The sequence below is a fragment of the Marmota monax genome, unplaced genomic scaffold (assembly GCF_021218885.2).
Source record: "Marmota monax isolate L192 unplaced genomic scaffold, Marmota_monax_Labrador192_F-V1.1 WCK01_AAM20220418_F8-fsc00035, whole genome shotgun sequence".
NCBI lineage: Eukaryota > Metazoa > Chordata > Mammalia > Rodentia > Sciuridae > Marmota > Marmota monax.
Window position 1 is genome coordinate 15,330,552 of NW_026691961.1, and position 22,619 is coordinate 15,353,170.

Genomic DNA, 22,619 nt, shown 5'->3' on the forward strand with positions numbered 1-22,619 from the left:
TTTTATTTCATTTGAGTCCTTTTAAAACAGTGAAATTTGGTGCTCTTATGTGTTAGAAAAGGCAAACAGTGAAGGAAGAAGACCCAAATTTGATTCCTGGCCACAAGCCTATTTAGGACTATGGCATACAAAAGATGAAAGAACTTATACTTTTCAGCAGTATTGGCCTTGGAGAAGTACTCAGAGCATCAACATCCTGGGTTGCTTTATGGCTTAGTTCTTGGGCACTGTTTCTTTTCATTTTAAGTATGTTCTGTGTTAGAGTTAAACAGCCTATTTCATCCTCTTGGAATCCCCCCGCCCCAGGGTCACTTGCTGATTGGTGTTTTTATCAGCATCAGTTTTATAGTGGACCAGTGAAAAGACTGATTGTTGGGAGTCTCCCTGGCTCCAAAGACTAACTTCCTCATCCCCCCCAGAAGAGCCACCCAGTGGTGAGCCCTGCTGACTCACATGATCCTTACCCACCAATCAGAAGTCACCCCGTGCCAACTGTCAAACCATTAAACCGTTAAAACTGTCATAACTGTCAAACCACCCCCTGCTCTATAAATATGCAGAGCTGTTCCTCAGTAATCCGGCACTTGTTCTGAACCTGGGAGGGGGAATGCCTCACTGCTCGAGGGCCCCTCTCTCAAGGCTGGCCGTCCTCATCCACTCTTTTGAGCGCTGCTACTCGCACAACAGCGGCTCTTCAATAGGTGAGTTCCCCAACCTCAGATGGGCTATGCGGGGGCTTTGACTGTGAACGTCCAGCAAAACTCTGACGCCCAATCTGGAACCCAGTCTGGAACCCAGTCGCAATTCTCAGAGATCTGTTTAACTTCTGCAAGCACTCGAAAAAGTGGAAGGAGATCCCCTATGTTGAGGCTTCTTCTCTTCTTCGTTCTCACCCCGACCTATCCGGTAGATGAACCCCCTTCCCTACCGACTCCCCCGTCGGTTCTGTCCAGCCCCTCAGGTGCTCCCCCTGACTAGGCCGACACCTTTAGTCCCCCCAGACTAGGTCCCGCTCCCTAGTCCTACAAACCAGTGCCCCCTTAAGAGAGGTTGCTGGACCTGAGGGCATTCTCTGGGTAGTGACCTCACACAGCCCGAGCGAAGGTTGGGCTCATTCACCACAGATCCTACCACTTACATAAGAGAGTTTCAATGGGTCCTCCAGGCTTATAGCCTCACTCACCATGAGATATATATGTTATTGGCTAATAGTCTCCTTCCTGAGGAACGTACCAGAGTCTGGGAACTTGCCAGAGCCCATGCGGATGAAACTCACCAAGTTAATTCCAATCACCCTCTGGGGCCACTTGCTGCCCCAGATCAAACTCCCGACTGGGATTATGATACACAAGCTGGCATACAGAGTAGGGACCGATTCTCTGCATTTATTATTGCTGGGCTCAAAACAGCGGCATGTAAAGCCATCAGTTTCCAAAAATTACAAGAGATTATTCAAAAGCGAGAGGAGACCCATTGGAATTTCTGCTTTGGCTTACAAAAGCCCTTCAGCAGTATACTAACCTAGATCCCGAAACCCCAGATGGCCATCATGTCATTATGACATATCTCCTCTCGCAGAGCTACCCTGACAGCCGGGCCAACTAAAAAAGCTCAAACAGGGCGCTGCCACCCCCAAGACTGAGCTCTTGGCGGTAGCCTTTCAGGCTTCTCACAAGGCTGAACACAGTGATTTCAGATGCTCACCCAGGCCCTGAAGGGTGCTTCCTCGGGTTGCCGCCCCTCACAGCAGGTCAAACCCCACCCCACCCCCGCGCACCTGCTTCAAGTGTGGCAATGAGGGACGTTGGGCCAGGGCATGCCCCGCACCAGGCATTCCCGCGTACCCCATGCCCTAAATCAACAACATGGTCATTGGGGCTCTGAGTATCCTAGATCCCGTAGGAGGCCTATGGCCAGGGAACCCTCTGACCTTCTGGGCATGTCAATCAATTGACGGAACCTTGGGTCATAGCCCCCAACCGTAATGATCAATAGACAGGAACCCTGGGTGTGGATTCAGGTGGATGGATGCAAGTTTGACTTTCTCCTTGACACCGGGGCTCGGACCAATTCCATGATACCAGGGGATAACTAAATAAGAACTTCTTATTTGATTATATGCCTAAGTCTCAGAAGACTACTTTGAATGATTTTTCTATATATTATCTTAGCTCTTTGGTTTGGTATTTACTTATTTTTCTTTCTTCCAGGCAAAAATAACAAGACTTCAAAGACGTATTAGAACAGTATTATTATCTCAAAGGAAAGCTTTGGAACCAAACACATTATCTAATAATTTAGCCTGTCAGGTTGGTATAAACACACAGGAGTTTTAATAACCTAGATGACTCCTATAAGTATTTGGACTGTAAGAAATGAATTTATTTCCTAACTTGGACATAGATTAATTTATACTTAGAATGTTCTTATGAATTGTCACTTGCATTTCTTTAGTTTGAAAAGGGTCCATATATACAGCAAAGTTGAAAGAATTTTACAGTGAGTATTCATATACTGAACACCTAGATTTTGCTAACTTAGTCTTGTCATATATATTCATCCCCAGTAAGCCAGGTATATTTGATACTTTCAGAATGCCAATATATTTTGTATCAAAATAAACTTTGAAACATACATTTCAAAATATTACATATAAAATGATTAAGTACAATTTAGTGGCTGTTTTTGTGTGTATTTATTTGGGGAGCAGATACTAGGAATTGAGTCCAAAGGAGGCTTTACACTGAGCCACATCCCAGCTCTTTCAGTTTTTATTTAGAGGCAGAGTTCATTAAGTTGCTTAGTGCTTAATGAACTAAGTGCTGAGGCTAGCCTCAGCCTCCCAACATGTTTGTACCACCGTGCCCAGCTAGCTGTTTATATTTTATATACAACTTATAATTTGTGCATGTACCCTGAATTATTTTTTTTTTATAATGTATGTTAGTATTTGGCTTCATTTCTGATATGGTTAATCTGCTTTTTTTCTTGACGAGTCTAGAGCTTTTGGAGTTTTACTCTTTCATTTTTCTCATTGATTTCTGTTCTTCATTCTTTCTTTACATACATTAGATTTCTGCCCTTTTTTTGTGTGGGCATGTGTGGTACTGGGAGTTGAACCCAGGGGTGCTCTACCATTGAGCTACATCCCCAGACATTTTTTTATATTTTTATTTTGAGTTAAGATCTCACTAAGTTTCTGAGACTAGCCTTGAACTTTCTGTCCTCCTACGTTCAGCCTCCTGAGTGGCGAGGATGGTAAGTGTGCACCACTGCAGCCTGCTTAGGGGATTGTTTTTTTATATATAAGGTCAGGGTGTAGCTGAATAGTCTACAGTTGTCGTGGGGAACCAAAGTTGTACGCAGTGGACTTTGATGTTTTTTTAAAGTTGGACCCAGCACATGTATTCATTTACTTATGTGGTGCTGAGGATCAAACTCAGTACCTCACACGTGCTAGGCAAGCAATCTACCACTGAGCCAAAACCCCAGCCCCCTGGACTTGGATTTTTATTAGGTTGACAAGATTTCTGAGCAAGTGTTGAAGGAAAGTTTTGTGTATTTCTTCTTGCTTCTATTAAAGTACAACATGAAAGAAACAATTGTAAGGAGAAAGTGCTGCACACTGGAAAATTTTCAACCTATCCAGATCGCAACAGATCCTAAAATTAGGAAGTTTATTGGCAAAAAAGCATGCTCTGAAGAAAAAACCAAGGACATGGTTGGACAACCTTTTGCTTTTCCCAGAGGAGCAAAACGTGACAGTGTTCAGCCAAACCAAGGGCTCTTTGAAGAGATGTGCCATGTAACTTTTCAGCCAAACCAAGGGTTCTTTGAAGAGATGTGGCATGTAACTTTTCAGTAGGCAGTTCCCTTTTAGGTTTAGTGAGTAGGTCCTGCTCTCCTCTCTTAAGCTGTATTTCAGTTAACAGTGTTTTTTTCCCAGAGATTTTGTGTGCTGTTTGCGTTGCCTTCATTCCTGTGGCTCCCCTGGGTGTCTGTTCATTTCGTACGGGTTCCCAGTGCTGTTGGATGGAAGTTCAGGAGATGTTGGCCCATGGACCCTGTCAGGCAGTGCCCTGGGCGTGCTGTTGCCTGGGCGGGGAGCAGGGGTGATGTTGGTGTGTGAGTAGTGCAGGCCCTATTACTGTCCCTCGTGTGGAGTGCTGACCATCCAGACATTGAAGTGGATTGGGCCACCTTTTCCTGATTTGTAATGTTGTTTAAAACTACTCTTTACATAAAGTCTGTTCATTTAATAACAATAATATTGCAGAATTGTGCTTTAGTGTATCTGCATTTTTTGTGTGCATACTGTACCAGAGAATGGTTCCTGAGTTAGACAATCAGTTGATCCTTTCCTATTGGGTAATATGCAGACATATGATAAATGCTGCAAGTTCTCAAGCCAGAACGCAGACTAAATGTTTCAACTCCAAGTTTTAAACATATTCACCACTTGGAAAAGTGAGTTTGCAATCTGATTTATTTCTGGTCTTTATTAGAAATATGGCAGTAGTAAAAATTTATTTTTTTTAGTTTCTAAAACTTCAGCTGGTAGAAATAAAATGTTGTCTACAGTACCTAAGTATTTAATATCCCTCCTTGTCATCCAACCTAGGAAGTTGAATGCTGTATGGTAACATTATCCTTATTTCCTTGAAGTTTTGTTTTTTTTTCCCTCAACGTTTTTAAAAGTTTATTTTGGCAGAAAAATCACAATCGTGGTCATCAGTTGTTGAAATACAGATTATCTAATACGTTTTGCCATGTGAGAATATTTTGAAAATAGTTTTAAGTGAAATTTTGACTGACATAAATTTTATCCACTCCTCAACTGTTTTTTCCTCACCCATTTAACAGATCACAAATTCAGAGACCATGAATTTTGGTAGGAATCAAGAATCAATTAATAATCCAAACGAAAGAGTAACTTCAGTGAACTCTGAATCTTCTAACCCCTTCAAGAAAGCAAATGAAAACATTAATTTGTCACCAGATTGTGTTGAGTTTGTTTCTGAAAGGTAGGTGTTTCTACAAAAATGAGCAAACTTTCTTGTCTAAACAAATACTTTGTAAAAATATACCCTTTTCTCAATTAAGCATAAAATAACTTGTAACTTCATACATGAAGACTTTGTCCATTATGAAAGAACAGGATTGGTCTCGACTTAGAATTGGTTTGGCTCTTCTGTGTCTTTTATTCTTCCAAATGAATTTTAAGACTGTTTTTTCTAGTTCCTTGAAGGATGCCATTGGTATTGTGATCGGGATTACACTGAATCGGGGTGTTGATTGTATAACGTGAGCATTTTAACAATCCTGCCTATTCATGAACATGGGACGCCTTTTCATGTTTGTGTCTTCTTCAGTCCCTTTCTTCAGTGTTCTATAGAGATCTGTCACCTCCTCGGGTAGATTTCATTCCCAGGTGTTTTTATTTTTTTGAGGCTATTGTAAATAGTATTTTTTTCTTGATTTCTTTCTCGCACTTTTGTGTATGGAAAAGCTTTTGATACTTGTATGTTGGTTTCGTAACCTGATATTTTGCTGAATTTGTTTATTAGCTCTAGAAGTCTTGCTTTTTGGATCTTCTCTGTAATTTTTATTTGAAATATTAAATTTTAAATCTTTGAAGAACACCACTTTTTCCAACTAATTGCTATTCATATTTAAGGTTGCTATAAAACAAAGGAGAATGGCTGGGGTTGTGGCTCAGTGGTAGAGCGCTTGCCTAGTATGTGTGAGGCACTGGTGTTTGAGTCTCAGCACCATATGTAAATAAATAAAGTCCATTGACAAGATAAAAAAAAATATTAAACAAAGGAGAAAAACAAATACCATTACTGACAGCACTAATTCACTTCTAGGGCATCAGAAAACAACAATTATATAAACTCCTGGCTTGGGCCGGGGTCGTGGCTCAGTGGTAAAGCGCTTGCCTAGCACGAGCGAGGCCCTGGGTTCAATCCTCAGCACCACATAAAAATAAATGAATAAAATAAAGGTACTGTGTCCAACTACAACTACAAAATAACTATTTAAAAAAATAAAATAAAATGTCCTGGCTTTCTCTAGCATCAGGATAATAATGAGGAACCATGCATTTCTTTTTTCACTTTCTTTTTAAAGAATTCCTTTATTTCTTAAATCCTTTAAGAAATAAGTTATGTGTGTGCAAAGTGTATGAACTGATATGTAGAAAAACTATGATGGAGGCTTCACACTCCAACAACTTTGAAAAGCTGTATTTAGAATCATTTTTTTTTTTTTCCCAGTAAGGAAAGAAAAAAAAATTTTAAATCATCCTGGTTTCTGAAAGCCAGGAGGTTTTAAAATTGTTGATTTCTGATGCCCTAGAATTGAATCAGAGGTGTTAGTAATGATATTTGTTTTTATGGTATCTTTTAGATTTAGAAGTTTGAGCACTTTTCATTTTATAATGTGAAGAAAATTGAAAAGACAGTAACAACTGACCTGTAGAAGCTTGTAGAACAGAAGGCTTATGACTGTAATATCTATTTGATAAAGAAGAATCTTGCTTAAAAATAGGACAAGAAGGGCTTTATGTACAGTCCTTTCCAAAAATGAAGATAAAACATGAAGGATTACAGTACCCAAGAACAGACCACTTAACAAATGCTGATTAAACAAAATGTCAATACTGCCCAAAATGTCTTAGATTGAATTTCATATGAATAAGTGTTTACAGAGACACAAAGGGGGAAAACAAGTTACTGGCTAATAGTAGTCTAGAGAAATGGGCATGTGTTTCATCCTACTTATTCTTTGTTGAAATTCATCTCATCTTAATAATAAATTTATGTCTTTTCTAGTCAAAGCCAGAGCAGAGTTTTTGCTCCAAAATACTCAGCTAGTAAATGGCATAATCAGAACTTAGATCCAGCCATTGTCTCCAGAATTCATCATTCTTTTTTTTTTTTTAAAGAGAGAGAGAGAGAGAGAATTTTTAATATTTATTTTTTAGTTTTCGTTGGACACAACATCTTTGTGTATGGTGCTGAGGATCGAACCCGGGCCGCATGCATGCCAGGCGAGTGTGCTACCGCTTGAGCCACATCCCCAGCCCCAAGAACTCAGCATTCTTAACTGCTCTATCATTACCTGAATTATTAATTTTATATGCAAAAATTTTCTCCAGATAAAATCTAAGCAGAAATCATGAATAGACTTCACTTTTCAGAAGGCTCAGGAGATCACAAGTTTGAGTCCAGCCTTGACAACTTAGTGAGACCCTGTCTCCAAATAAAATCAATAGGGCCAGGGATGTTCCTAGGGTAGCGAACTTGCCTAGCCTGTATGAGGTCCTGTGTTGATTCTCAGCATCGGGAAAATCATTTCACACATTTGCACTACGATGACAATCATCAGTTTATCCAATTTCCTTCCAATATGGTCTATGAAAAAAGAGATGTTGTTAGTAGGAGTGAGTAGAGCAGTTTCATAAAAGTTGCATATCATTAAGTGAATTAAAGTGAGATACCAAAAGTCCTTTCATTTTCAGATTTATGGATGGATTTCTTAGGATAAGCATTAATAGCTTTATAGATTCAACTGTCATAACTATATAGGCAGCCACCTCCTCTGTTTCATTGTTTCTGCCTGCTTTTCACAGTTACATATGTGGAATCAGACTTGGGCAACTTTTGTGTGTTGTTGCTTTTGCCTACATTGTTTTGTGAGACCCACCCGCTGTTGCCTGGCAGCAGTAGTTTGCTCGTTCTCGTGGATGTCTTATGTACGTTATATCATATGCCACAATCAACCCATTCTGTCCATGGGCACTGGAATTGCTTTCAGGTGGGGAAATTATAAGCAGTGGTGCTACAAACATTATTTTGCATGTCTTTTCATGAATACACATATATACACACATCGGACATATTCATGGAGGCTAGGGGATACATGTATTTCTAGATTAAATAGATATTACAACCAAAGCAGTTGCATCAAGTTGTACTCCCACAGCAGGTGTGTGCGATTTTTGTTACCACATGTTCTTGCCAACACTTGGTATTATCTGTCTCTGATTTTAGATATCCTACTGAATGGTATCATAATAAGGTTTTAGTTTGTTTTTCCTTCTAAGAATGAAGCCAAGTACACAGTCTCATATTTGTTAGCCACTTGTATGTCCCTCATGAAGTGTAAGACCTGGGATTGAACCTAGGGCTTTTTGCATGCTAGGCAAGCTCTCTACCACTGAGCTACATCCCCACCCCTTTTTATTTTGAGACAGGGCTTTACTAAGTTGTTCAGGCTGGCCTTGAACTTCTAATCTTCCTGCCTTAGCCTCAGTAGTTGGGATTGTAAGTATGTACCACCATACCTGGCTTCCCTCCATTTTCTTAATACTGGTAATCATAGTTATTTGAATGCCTTTGTTTTATAACTTCCGTATTTGGATCACCTGTGTATCTGTTTCTATTCTTTTTCTGTCAATTTCCAGTCATTTAGTCTGTCTGTTGGCATATTGATAATCCCTGAAAAATTGTTAAGGCTCTAAATAATATTATTTTGGTGTACACACATTCATCCTTTCTTCTGCTTGTCAGATAAACTGGTCTAATCCCCTCATCTGTTGAAGAGTAGTGTGACTTGAGGCTTGTTGTGATCTGAGTATGTCTCTTCCTCTTTCTCATTCTCCATGGTTCCTGAGACTTGGCCTTTTTTTTTTTTAAACCATTTTTTTTAAGAGAGAGAGAGAAGCTTTTAATATTTAATTTTCAGTATTCGGTGGACACAACATCTTTATTTTTATGTGGTGCTGAGGATCAAACCAGCGCCCCACGCATGCCAGGCGAGCGCGTTACTGCTTGAGCCACCTCCCCAGCCGGAGACTTGGTCTTTCACAGATTCCCCCTGAAAGCTTGGCGGTTCACCGCGACTCCCTGACCTTCATGGGTGTCAGTGTTGATACTTAGCTCCTACATACAGCGTCTTTCTGCCTTTAGTTTCTCATACACCTAAATAGCATTATAGTTGAAGTACTATATTACCAAGTAAAGAAAACTTTACTGAAGAATTTTGAGATGGATAAGGGATTTTGACTATAGTGTAATGAATCTCTGAGAAGATCTACTTGAAATTTAGATAAGAATGTTAATTTTCTTTCTTACAAATAATAGTAAACACTAGAATCCCTCATTGATAAATTAGACATAAAATTGTTAAGTCCACATTTTAAAATGTGCATAAAAACAGTTCATTTCACAGAATGAAAATAAATATGTAGAAAGTTCTGCTTCTGCCCATGAAACATTATGGTAAAAGCTCAGTTCCTGTACCTGTTAAATACCTTGAAAAGCAGTCTAAAAACGGGGAGTCTGTGGGGACACACTGTCCAGTAGGGACCTCAGGGCAACAGTGAGGAACCCTACACAGGCCTACTGCCTGGAGGCTCTTTCCAGGGGGAAGAGCAGAGAGGGGAGTCACACAGAGCTGGGTGGTCCTGCTGAGGTCCACCAGAGACGGAGAGTTGGTAGAATTTGTGGCTTAGAACAGCCAAGAGAAGAAAGTGCGAAGACAGCGCTCTGAAGGTCCATGAAGGACATTTCTTGAATCATTGCCTAAAAATGGATCCATGTACATAAGACGGAAGCAACCTGAGGCCAAAGAGAGAACCACTGGAAAGAAGACCAAACAATTTCTGAAAGTCCAATATTTTGATTTCCCACTAAGATGAATAGACTTAAGAAGCCATTGGTAAAGTCCAGAGATGGCTATGTCTCAGTGGGGCTAAGTTAGTCCTAGACTAAAGACTGCAAAGGACCTCACACTAAAAAGCTAAAAGCAAGTTTCAAAAGATTCACCATAATCCCCCAAAGTTTAATTGCCTGCCAGAAGAAAATCCAGTGCTGAGGAATGAAACAACATCCCCCGCTCAATAGCACACAGCTACTAAAAACATGGCCAGGAATGCAAAGCTGCAGAAGTGGGACCCATTAACAAGCAGGAACATGAGTGACCGACCTGAGCCACTGCACATGGTGGATTGAGCAGACAGACAGCGCCACAGCAGAGCCCTCAGTTTGCTCTCCACACTCGACAGTGTAGAGGGGAACGTGAAGATGTGAGAAATGGACGAAAGACACAGAACCCAGCCGAACTCTCAGAAATGAAAAAGACAGTGAGTCAAAAAGTAGACTGGATAGAATTAACATCAGAGTAGTTAATTATTGTTTCTAAAAATCAATGAAATAGGAATGGAAACTGTAGCTCAGTGGTAGAGCACTCATCTGGCACATGTGAGGCCTTAGGTTTGTTCCCCAGCACCACATAAATATAAATGAAATAAAGGTATTGTGTCCAACTACACCAAAAAATAAATATTAAAAATAAAATGTTTATATCCAGCAAAAATAGAAGCATAGGGGAAAAACAGACATTTTTAAACTAAAAAAGTTGGGAGAATAGATCATCAGCAGCCCTGGACTAATGGAAATTTTAAAGGAAAGTTCTTCAGGCAGTAGGAAAATAGTACTGGAGAGAAATTTAAATCTATGTAAAGTAATGTAAACTTCCAGAAATAGTAAATATGGGTAAGTAAAAGTATCTTTCTGTTTCTATATATGTATTTCTCTCAAGTATTTCTTTATACAGACAATTAACAATGGGGATTTAGAATATCATCAAAGAATGTGATATACTTGGTAAACCAAAATATGTATAAAACCTAACTTAAGACTACAAAGTGGGCTGGGGATGTTGCCTACTGGTAGAGTGCTTGCCTACCATGTGCAAGAGAGGCCCAGAGACTATAAAATATTGCTGAAAATTTTTAAGGAGATGTAAACAACTGGTGGGATATACTACATTTTTTGAATCATTATTAAGAGAATCCATTATAAAGATGATACTCCCACCCACCACAAGTTGTTCTGTACATTGAATGCAATCCAAAACTCCCAGGAACCTTTATTCTATAAAGTAACAAACTGGTTAAAAACATACATGAAAATGCAAAAACCCAGATGAGTAACAGTGTTATTAAAAAAAAAGTTGGAAGACTCAACTACCTGAGTTCCTGACCTGCTGTAAAGCTGCAGTATTTAGACAGCGGTATTGGTCTAGGCTAAGTTTGTAAATCAACAGACAGACTGAAGAACACATACAGATGTCATCCGTTGGTTTAGTGGAAAGGTGTCAAGAGAATAGGGAAAAGATTTTATTTTCCACAGATATGTCTGGATAACGAGGGGGGACAGAATAAACCTCAACTCTTCACACCATATATAAAAATTAACTTAAAATGAATTCTAGACCTAAACACAAATGTTAAAAATACAAGACATGTACAAGAGAATGGTATAATTCTGCTGGAAAATTCCTTTAGCATTTAATTAACTTAATGCAATTTGCCTCAAGGTTTTCTTAAGAAAATTCTGATGTAAAATGTGGAACTCATAAAATTGGAGTGAAAAGGGCAGAAAAAGATGTTCTGGCTGAGATATTCTCTAACCATAAACATCAGTCACTATCCTTGCCTGAGTTTAGAACATTTTTTGGTAAATTATGGCTTAATATAGAGTTGTTGCTGTTATTTTTAAAATAATATTATTTATTATAGTCCTGCATCTTCAAAAGTCTGAAGTGTCTTTATGAGTCTTAATGGGGTTCGTTTAGTTGTGTGTTTTCATTTTTAAGAAAGTACCTACATGTCTAGAGTGATAATTACATATTCATGTAGAGACTATCTTTATGTAGTCTACTTATATATATATATATATATTTGGAGTCATTTTGAAAAGATCTCAAAAGTTTATTTGTTCAACCCAAGGGCACTTAACCACTGAGCCACATCCCCAAACCTTTTTTATTTAGAGGCAGGGTCTCACTGAGCTGCTAGACCCATAAAACTTATTATAGGTCTATTGTATTGAAGTTCTATGTCCTTTTGTTTATATAAATGAATTGGAAATCTTGGGTTCCTTAAGTATTTCATTTTTATCTCCTCCATCCAATGGTTGGTCACTTAAAACATGTTATGAAATAATAACTTAAAGGAATTCTAACCACTAATTGCATGCTTAAGCCTGGTAATGCATGTTTAGTTTATTTTTAATTTTTTTATCATTTTAGTAACAATGATGATGTTATGTTGATTTCTGTGGAAAGTCCTAATTTGACAACTCCAGTTACATCAAATCCAACAGGTATCTTAACATGATTAGAATATGATCTATCAAATTAGAAAGCTTAAAATAGATATTTGTTTAAAATAAAGAACTGAATAATACCTTTTTCTAAAATAAAAAATGTGTCTACTCTGGAAATGTTTTGATTTCTGTGATTAATAATAAATAAATACATGATTCTTTAATTTAATTGATGTTTCTTTTTAATCTTGTATTTTATCAATTTCTATCCTTTTGTTTCTTTACTGTGTTTATCTAATTATTTTCAAGTTTAAAAATTACATATAATTTTTTAAATCATTTGCCTTGACCTTCTGTTGGTGCTGGTGGTTTCTTGCCTTTTTACCTATTAAGTTGTCTTACACTTTATTTTACATTTAAAGTTTGTCAGCTTTGTTTTTTAACTTTTTTGTTTTTTAACACTTTTTTATTAGTTTAAATTTCTCTAAACATAGCCATATTTTTCAGCCCATAAGTTCTTATCCAAAATTCCTGTTTTTACTTTATTAGACTAGTGAATCTTAATTTAAAAAAACTTTGCCTCCATTTATGAAGCTACTTAATTGTGTCCACAGTTTGTAAATCAAAGAGCTACAAAAGATGCTAAGTATTATAATTGAGTCTTCCAACTGGTTCCAGGAAGAATGCCTTTCAGCCATCTGGGCAATCTATTTTAACAATATCATGAATTTAAAAACAGTTGCAGCTGAGTGTGGTGGCACACACCTGTAATCCCAGCTCCTTGGTAGGCTGAGACAGGAAGATGGCAAGTTCCAGGCCAGCCTGGACAAAATTAAAAATCTGTAAAGATTTTTAGGGTCTGGGGTGTAGCGAGCTCTCGCATAACTTGTGTATGAGGTTCTGGGTTCGATCCCCAGTGTTAAACAATAAATAGTTACATAGTCAAGTGTAGGGTTTCAAATGCTGAAATAATTTTCAGAGCTACTATTATGTTGTAGAGTTACAGAAAGAAAAGATTCTTTTAACACCCAATTAACTTTTTTAACTAGATTATCAGTTTTGGGAATAGGTAAAGTCAATACTTACTTTTTATGATTACTTAATTAAAAGTTAATCCGTCTCCCCATTATTATTGTTTCATAATTCACATATTACAAAGATACATGTGTAATAGTTTAAAAATATAATAATTTTCTTTCAGATATTAGAAAAACAGCATCAAGAAATTTCAACAATTCACCTAATGCTACACCAGAAGTCAGGGTAGGTAATAATCATTGTCTTAGATTATTCACTTAAATTATAATTTGTTCTAGGATCTTCAGTGTTGCTCTGTGTTGGATACCTTAGTGTTTGTCATTGATTCTTGTGCAAAGTTGATGGGAATGTGGTAGTATATCCCATGTACCCTCCCCCTACACCACCTCCACGTGTGTGTGTGTGTGTGTGTGTGTGTGTGTATGAGAGAGAGAGAGAAAGAAAGACAGACACACAAATCAATATCCAAGTAGTTCTTATAGTCAGGTTCCAGGCCAGCTTGTACTTTGTATTAGTGTCTAACTAACTAGCCTAACCAGGTTCCAGTACAGCTCACACACTGAATAACAGACGGCTAGTGATAAACATATTTCCTGACCATACCCATTTACCCATTTACCAGTGCATGTGGATTCTTAATCATATTCTCAGAAACCATGCAGTATTTTATAAGGGCTTCTCTTTTATTGTGTATTTAAGTTAAACCATAAGAAACTCAGAGAATGTTCAGTTTCTTGCTTCTAGATGATAATTTAGGTCTTTGGGTACACCTCATCGTAGGTGTACCCAACATGCCCAGACCTTTCCATCTCCTGCACTGCCAAAAGGTGGGGAAACATTAGTTTAAAATTTTGTTTGATCTTTTAAAAATGATTCTCTGCTTTTAAAGCAAAACCTTACTTATTTTTTTTAACAATGACTTTTCAGAGTGTAAAGAAGAAACTTGATTTTGTTATTGATTTGACCAAAGAAGCCCTGTCCAACTTCAACACAGGTAAAGGTTTTTTGTTTTTCTTAAGAAAGTGGGAAGCATAACTCAAAATGTCCTTTTGAAACTTATGAAGTTTGTTTTAGTGTGTTAATGTACATATATTTGTAGTTTTATACAGTTTATCACATGTGTAGATTTGTATAATTGTCACCATCAGACTTCCTCATGGTCCTTTTTATAGTCACACCTGCCTCTTGCCCATAGTCCCTAACCCTGGCAACCACTTCATGACTGTAATTGTCTTTTCACAAATGTTATGAAAATATGGTAGAATCTATGTCCTTCTGAGACTGACTTCGACTTAGCACAGTTCCCTCTTGAGTGCTGCTCATGTTGTTGTATATCGGTAGTGTGTTCCTTCTGTGGCCAAGTAGTAGCCCATGACATGGGTGTATCACAGCTTGTTCATCCATCCACCCTTTGAAAGACATCTGCGTTGTTGGCGGCCATTATGGATCTCTTCTCCTCATGGCACATACCTTTTCCCTGACCCTGACAGCAGGGGTTGGAAAGACATAACACAACAGGAAATGAATGTGGAAACTTAGGGAGAGTGACAGCAGTGCCCTTTTTCTCCAGCTTAAGCAAAAAAAAGTGAATCTGGGCTGGGAATTATTATTTATTTTAGTAAGCATGAGTCACAAGCCCAGGAAGTTCCAAGGAAGATAAACATCAAGAAAACCATACCACTGAGCCCGGGGACACAGGCCTGTAATCCCAGCCGCTCAAGGCTGAGACAGGAGATTAAGCATTCAAAGCCAGCCTCAGCAAAATGAGGTGCCAAGCAACACAGTGAGACCCTGTCTCTAAATAAAATCAAATGGCATCATTAAAAGACCAGGGAAAATCACTGTCCACTTGAAATTCTGTATCTAGCATGTATCTTTCAAAAATTGAAGGAAACTTAAGTTTGTGTGTGTGTTCATTTATAGATCGACACAGTACATTATTTTATTTATTTATATGTGGTGCTGAGGATCGAACCCAGTGCCTCACACGTGCCAGGCGAGCCCTCTACCACTGAGCCCCAGCCCCAGCTCAAGTTGACTAAAATATGTGGCCAGCAGATTTTCACTATCAGAAATAAAATTCTCCAAGTAAAAAGAAAATTATATGAGATGGAAAGTGGAGCTATGCTAAGAAATGTAACACCATTTTGTGGAGTTCTATCATATATGCCGAGGTTAATATATGATAACCACAGCGCAAAAGACTGCTAGAGGCGTGCGGGGTGCTGGGTGAAGGCCGAGCACTATGTGAGTGGAACCGAGTTACTTAAAGATGGATTATGATTTAAGATACATATGGTAATGCCTAGAGTAGCAGAGCAAATAACCCAACAGTGGAGATCGAGTTCTAAAGTAAGAGAAGCCACAAAAAAGCATACAAAGAATAAACAAGATTAATAAAGAAGAGAAGGCAGAATGGTAGATTTAAAGCTCTGTTGATAATAAATGGTCTACACACTCTATGAAAAAGCAAATGCTGTCAGACTAAATAACAAATGACTCATCTATTGTAGTCATGAGAGTTGCAGTTTGTATATAAACAGATATGTTAGAGGTAAGAGGGTCGAGGGTGAGCCATGGGAGAGCATGGAAGGGCTAGTCCTAAGAATGCTGGGGTGGTGGTGCTGTTATGGGCAAGTAGGTAAGGGCTGCTACCAGTGAGGAGGAAGGCTGCTGATCATTGTAAGTATGCACACCCCTTGCCTGAGGAACAAAAGCATAAATAGGAAATGAACAATAATGATTATAGAGATTTCAACAGTCCTCAGTAATCAATATGTAGAAAGAAAGTAAGGCTTTAGAGAAACCTAAACTGTCAACATTTCTACAATATTTAACCCAATCCAGAAATACACATTCTCTGTGTGTGCAGGGGTACTGGGTAGCCGAAACCCAGGGCCTCACACATGCTAGGTAAGTACTCCTCAATCACAGAGCTACTTTCCTGGCCTTTTACAAATTTGTTACTTTATTTTGAGACAGGATCTTGCTGTGTTTCCCAGGTTGGTCTAGAATATATGATCAAACACTCATTCTTTTAAGTGTATCTAACATGCATTAAGAGATCAGATTCTGAATCATAAATGAGAAGTAAATAAGTAATCTATAATGGAAATGTAGCTGGAAAATTCCTGAATATTTGGAAACTAAACAGACTTCAAATCTATGAGTAAAAGAAGAAACCTTAAAGGAATGTTATAAATGTTATAAATGTTAAAAGAGAGCATATTGGAATGTATGCAATACAGGTAAACAGTGCTGACAGGGGAAATTATTAGGATTAAATGTTCATATTAGAAAACATAAAAGGTCTAAAATGATGAACAATCTAAATACTTTTACCATAGATGCTGTGGGTAAGCAAGTATACTAAGAAGTAGTCAGGCAGTTTCTTGACCAACTATACTCTTATCATAACTCTGTTAATCCATTCTTTCACATATTTGCCAAGAGAAACAAAAACCTACATCCACACAAGTTATCACAGGAGCTTTATTCATATAGCCCAGAGCTAGAATCAGCCCAAATCCATCGACAGATGAATGCACAAATAAGAGTTCACATCCATACAACTGAACACTCAACCAAAAACAAACAAAATATTGATATATTATTAGTGTATAAGTTTCAGAAAAACCAGGCTGGGTTAAAAGAATCCTATGTGCTATGTGAAATGCTAGAAAAGGCAACCTTAGTTTTTTTCTTGTTTAGTTGGTGGTGGAGATTGAACCCAGAGCCTCACAGATGCTAGGCAAGTGCTCTATCACTGAGCTTCATCCCTAGCCCCAGCCCTTTTTATTTTATTTAGAGACATGATCTCAATTAGTCTGGCCTTGAACTTGCTCCTGATCTTCCTGCCTCAGCCTCATGAATAGCTGGTGTTATAGCTGTACACCCCCATGACTGGCCCTAAACCTGATGTTCAGTGACACAAACCAGTGGTTTCTTGGGAACAGGTGTGGGAGGAGGATTGAGAAGGGATGCTAGGGGCTGGGCTGTAGCTTGGTTGGTAGAGTGCTTGCCTAGCATGCACAAGGCCCTGGGTTCCGTCCCTAAAACCGCAACAAAAAGGCGGGCGGAGGGTTACTGAGGAACCTTTGGGTGTTTGAGTGATACAGTATTGTGTCTTGATTTTGGTGATGGTTTATTAAGTGCATACATTTGTCAAAACTTGAGAAATATGCTTAAAAAGGATAGATTTTACTGTTTGTAAAACTATATTTCTCAATCGGTCATTTCAATATAAAATAGAAACTTTAAAAATAATTCTTTTTTTTTTAAAGGAGAGAGAATTTTTTGATTTTTTTTTTTTGTTGTTGTTGTTGTTGTTTTTGTTTTTGGCAGACACAACATCTTTGTTTGTGTGTGGTGCTGAGGATCAAACCCGGGCCGCACACATGCCAGGCGAGCACGCTTGAGCCACATCCCCAGCCCTAAAAATGATTCTTACAGTGTAAGTAATAATGTGGGTGGGGATGTGGCTCAATCGGTAACGTGCTTGCCTGGCATGCGTTCGGCCCGGGTTGAATCCTCAGCACCACATACAAAGATGTTGTGTCCACCGAAAACTAAAAAATAAATATTAAAAAAAAAAAAATGTGGGTGGATGTGCATATCCACACAGGTACCTAATGCAGTAGAGGATCCGGCAGTCAAACAGTTGAAAGCAGAGGCCAGTTTTCCCCTCGCACTTTAATGGGTTTCTAGTCCTGAAGATCCCATTAGTTTTTCATGATAAGAATGAAAGCTGGAGAGTGTAAGACATCCATACTGGTCTCACTTAGGACATCAGCGGGATTGGGATAAAAGTCCTTTTTGTTTTTTATCTCACAAAGTTGAGAGTCTGTTTTAATTTGCTAAGGACTTCTTGACTTATTTTCCTGAAGGAAGTGATATCATGCATGGTAAATTGTGTCTCTTAGAATCTTGTCTTCTTGTTAAGTTGTTTCCTTCGAAATTTAAAGGCGGTTGTTTCACCTCTTACCTGTTGACTGATCTGCAGATTATGTTCTCACAAACCTAGTTCTGTTTGATTAAGTCAGTGTAAAGTCTGTACAGACTCACTTAGCATTCAGACCAGAAAGCCATTACCTATTCCTAAAAGGTTTTTAACACCAGTAAAAAGAAGGGATTAATAAATGAACTTTGAAATGTAGTGCAGAGTTTTATTCTTTAAATTAAAGAAAATAGTGATTTCATTTGGAGGATTCATTAAGTATATTACACAATTATACCACGGACACAACAGACCTAAGTGGTTAGAACTCTTAGACACGCAGCCCTAATGCTCCAGTGTGGGCCCCTTTTCTTCCACTCCCCCAGGTGTTCTTTTTCACTCTCACACCCACCACACCCTTCCCTCCACCCCATCTCCTCAGTCCCCTCCCGCCCTCTTCCCGCCCTCTTCTTCCTCTCCTCCCCCTTTCTCCATTCCACAGTTTATAACTGATTTCTTTCAGTTCAACACAGACCTCATTGGTAGAGGTTCCTCTAATCCCAGCCTCGGAGATCTTTTAATTTGGATCCCCAGGCCTGGTGGGTCTTACATACTCAGTGTTCACAAAGAGCTCTAGGTTTGCGGACATCCTTGTCCAACATCATCCCTCACAGCCATCCCTCTCCCCTGTGGAAATGTACCTGCCTCCAGGCACATAGCGGGTGTCCCTCAGGAGGGACATTTTGAAGCTGGGAGTGATGGTGAGCTCCGTTTTTCTGGATGGTGGGAGGAGCATTTGAGCCCCCAAGTCCAGATTCAGCCTGAGCTTCACACATAGCAAGACTCGGTGTCAAAAAGAAATAGTGGAAATATTTGTCAACGGAAAATTATATTGGTACTTTTGAATCCTGAACTTATATCAGAAGTCTCTTCATATTTCACAGTTTTATAATTTTAATTCATATTTACCACCTAAAATGTAAACTGCTTAAAAGCCACGGAATTGATTATTGCAGGTAAATTTTTTTTTTTCTTGTAATTCTGGGGATCAAACCCAGGTCCTCACACATGTGAGGCAAGCTCTCTCCTTCTGATCTACTCGCCCAGTTATAAACTTCACTTGGTGTAGGGGGGCAGTATTGCTGGGGCTTGAACCCAGGGCCTCACATATATCAGGCAGATTTTCTACCAACCAACCTAAATATTTCTTCTTTTAAACCTTGTGTTGTTCACAGAAATTCCAGCACCTACCCAGGAGTCACGTTGGAAAGCTGCTTTAAATTCAAAAGAAATAATCCCAGTGGCAGAAAATACAGCTGAGGTACTAATATAAAATGCTCTGTCAGGGACTTTCCTTCCAAATTGAGTGGGAAGTATCTGTTTTACTCTTGAAGAAACATGTGGCTCACATTTCAACTTAGATAACATTTCAGTGGGCTTTTAAAATGTGCTATCATGAGTCTACTTATTTACTTAATTAAAATAATTCAGTTAAATTTTACAGAAACTATAGATATTAAAATCCTTTTTTCATCTAACAAATTAAGAAAGAATTGTTTTGTCATAGCCATTGTTGAAAAGGGTTGAGGCTAATTGGTTTTCTCATACTAATACTTTCATGTAAATCAGTTCAGTGTTTGGAAACAAGATGTGATATTTATCCAGAATGTTTGAGACCTATCCCATTCTGGATCAGTGATATTCCAGAATGTAGACATCTTAACTGCAAAAGAGCCTCATGCTTAAAAAGACTGGATTTAGCCTCACATATTCTTGAAATATCCTGTTTGTTATTTCGATAAAAGGAGTGAAGAATGGGAAATATATATTTGAACAGCTGCAGTAGACCACTTTAAAATAGTCAGTTCCCAGCCAACTGGCTTGCTAAACTTTTTTACAAATATGCTTTTAGGATTTTGATTCCTTTGAGCACCTGCCACCTCTCCCAGAACCACCACCACTACTCCCTGAACTGGTGGACAAAATCCAGGACACACTCCCTCCCCAGAAGCCAGAGCTCAAAGTGAAGCGTGTGCTGAGACCCATGGGCATCGCCCTGACTTGGAACATCAGCGAGGTCAACCCTAGGTGTGCTCCTGTGGAGAGCTACCACCTCTTCCTGTGCCATGAGAACTCAACTACCAAATTGATTTGGAAGAAAATTGGAGGAATCAAAGCTTTTCCACTCCCAATGGCCTGTACTCTATCTCAGTTATTGACTTCCGACAAGTATTATTTTACTATCCAGTCGAAAGACATTTTTGGGCGATATGGACCATTTTCTGACATAAAATCTGTCCCTGGGTTTTCTACAAATCTTACCTAAAAGAAAAATCTTCAAAAACTTTGTTGTATAGTACATATTTTCCCCCATATTTGAGCTGGTTTACAATGTTACCCTTAACACTATTTGCCATTTTACGTGGCCATTTCAGATTGTGAATCCTTTTGTATGGGGACAGTTCTCTCTTATGTATTTGTAAGTGGCTTATAGCTTCACTAATTTTCTATTTGCATTCAGTGTGTTCTTTGTATGTGTTCTCAAACATACACTATGGTGGACCCATTTTGCTAAGGTGTGTTATGAACAATTCCTTTGGAGACTGGAGCTGCTGCTTTTATCAGAAGCTCTATAGCACAAGTGATCACCATTTCCTCTATTGACAATCAAGTCTGATGACTTGCTTGGGTCATTTTAGGTACAGAAAAAATTGGCCCTTTATTGAGGCCAGATCATCTTTGGGGCATATCCCCGCTAAGGTTTCATAAAAAATAAATGTCTTTCCATTCTGTTTAAATTCTAAGGGCTATGAATTTGTGCCCCTTGTATTTTATTTTATTTTATTTTATTGACTATGTTAGTCTTTTGGAGAAATAGTCTGGAGGTTTTCCCTAAGTGTATTTGTATACTTATATACATAAAATGTGTTAAACATTGTGTGCTGTGTACACAAAATCATATAACATCTCTTATAAAAAAACATTGTCTAACCACACTGGTTCAGTTGTGGAGTTGTCCACTGCAGACTAAGGCTTTAATTTGCTGATTCCCCAAATGCTGCCCTTACTACTCAGAGGACATAACACCAAAGCCCTAATGTCTAGGTCTCCTTGTGCTTGTCCCCAAGGGCATACAAGCACCCCTGAGATGGACCGAGAGAACAGACTTGAGAAGTGGAATTCAGGCTCAAGGGAGACCGACCTTGTGGACAGCTAATAACCGGGATGTCGGGAAAACAGGAAAGAGAGGCATTCTTTCCTGGCAAATAGTCAAAAGTTCCAAAAGTAAATAACTGAACAGGGCAGGAGGCTGAGCAGGAGAATCACAGGTTTCAGGCCAGCCTGGGGAACTTAGCAAGGCCCCATCTCAAAAATGGAGGGCCTGTGGGTTCCATTGCTAGTACTTTGTATAAAAAACACAAACAGGTTATGGTTTCCTTGGCATTTTGTGGATGATGCCCATCTTCAGTAATATCCTGTTGTGTTTTTCAGTTGCCTGTGTCTTAACAAAACATTACAGTAGAAAGAGCCACATTCTGAAGTGCGTCTCACTGGACGAGCTGCTCGCTGAGAGGTCCGTTTAGAACTCAGCAGCAAAGGATGTCCTGCAGCACAGAACAAGGAGCTCGCCCCACGTGAATCTGTCACCCTCAGGTCGATGGAAACTAGATGTTCGCTGGTAAGTGAAGCCCAAAGACTTGACGTCCTATCAAGATTCTGGCGCCCTTCGCCAACGTGAAACTGCATGCCCCTGCAGCAGGCCATCTGGAAAGTGGGGTGTGCAGGCTCCAGCAGAGAGCGTCAGGCGTCAGGACCAGCAGGGAGGCTGATGTGGAAGCAGACATCTGAATGTGAGTGGCTCAGACAGCGTTGGTATTTCTTGCCTTTTGCAGAGGCAGGGACAAAATTCTCAGCTGTCAGTGACACCAGAAGATAGCCAGCCCAAGGGCAAGGAAGTCCTGCCGGCCAGCACAGTCACCCCACAAGGTGCCACCTGGGCTTGCAGATTAGTGGGAAGCTTTATGCCTCCATCAAGTTACAGGAGGAAACATAAGCCAGCATCAGATGTGACTCACCTGGCTCGTGGAATCCCCAGGAGTCCCAGAGATCTGGGCTTGGGAACCGGGCAGGCATAATTCACAACGACCTTGGCATTCTGCCTCACAATGAAGCAATACTTTAATAATGCATTTTAATACATTTAATAAAATAATGCTTTTAAGAAAATAATGCTCTTAATAAAATACTTTTAATAAATTTTAAAGATGGGGAAGTAGGCCCAAGGAGCTTATAAGACTTTCCCAAGGTCACCAAGACCCAAAGAATAAGTGGGGCTGGAATTCAAATCTAGTTCTTGGTTCTGGGGTACATGTTCTTCCCGTGGGGACTAGGTGGATACAGCAGAGTGTACACTGTCCCCGCTGCCTTGGGTCTCCGTGGAAAGCCCTGGCTCACAAGGTGAACTAGGGAAGCAAACCTTTCATTTGTCCTCAGTTAAAGGTGGGTGACTGAAACATCTTTTGCTG

General features: G+C 39.2%; 1 protein-coding gene across 16 annotated transcripts in view; it reads left to right on the top strand.

Annotated features, from left to right (window-relative positions):
* The window catches only part of Atf7ip2 (activating transcription factor 7 interacting protein 2), a 47,587-nt gene extending 25,221 nt beyond the window's left edge, over nt 1–22,366 (top strand). For 11 of the 16 annotated variants that reach the window (XM_058579869.1, XM_058579820.1, XM_058579843.1 and 8 more), the window contains 7 exons: nt 2,211–2,309; nt 4,864–5,024; nt 12,103–12,176; nt 13,321–13,382; nt 14,085–14,151; nt 19,329–19,414; nt 20,006–21,029. In XM_058579869.1, coding sequence (XP_058435852.1) covers nt 2,211–2,309; nt 4,864–5,024; nt 12,103–12,176; nt 13,321–13,382; nt 14,085–14,151; nt 19,329–19,414; nt 20,006–20,419 — 963 coding nt within the window. In that variant the 3' untranslated portion in view covers nt 20,420–21,029. Of the gene's footprint in view, nt 1; nt 702–2,210; nt 2,310–4,863; nt 5,025–12,102; nt 12,177–13,320; nt 13,383–14,084; nt 14,152–19,328; nt 19,415–20,005; nt 21,030–21,585 lie in introns of those variants that run through there. The other 5 variants (XM_046445372.1, XR_009226913.1, XM_046445354.2 and 2 more) reach the window with 5 other exon arrangements.
* Nucleotides 22,367–22,619: the final 253 nt, after the last annotated feature.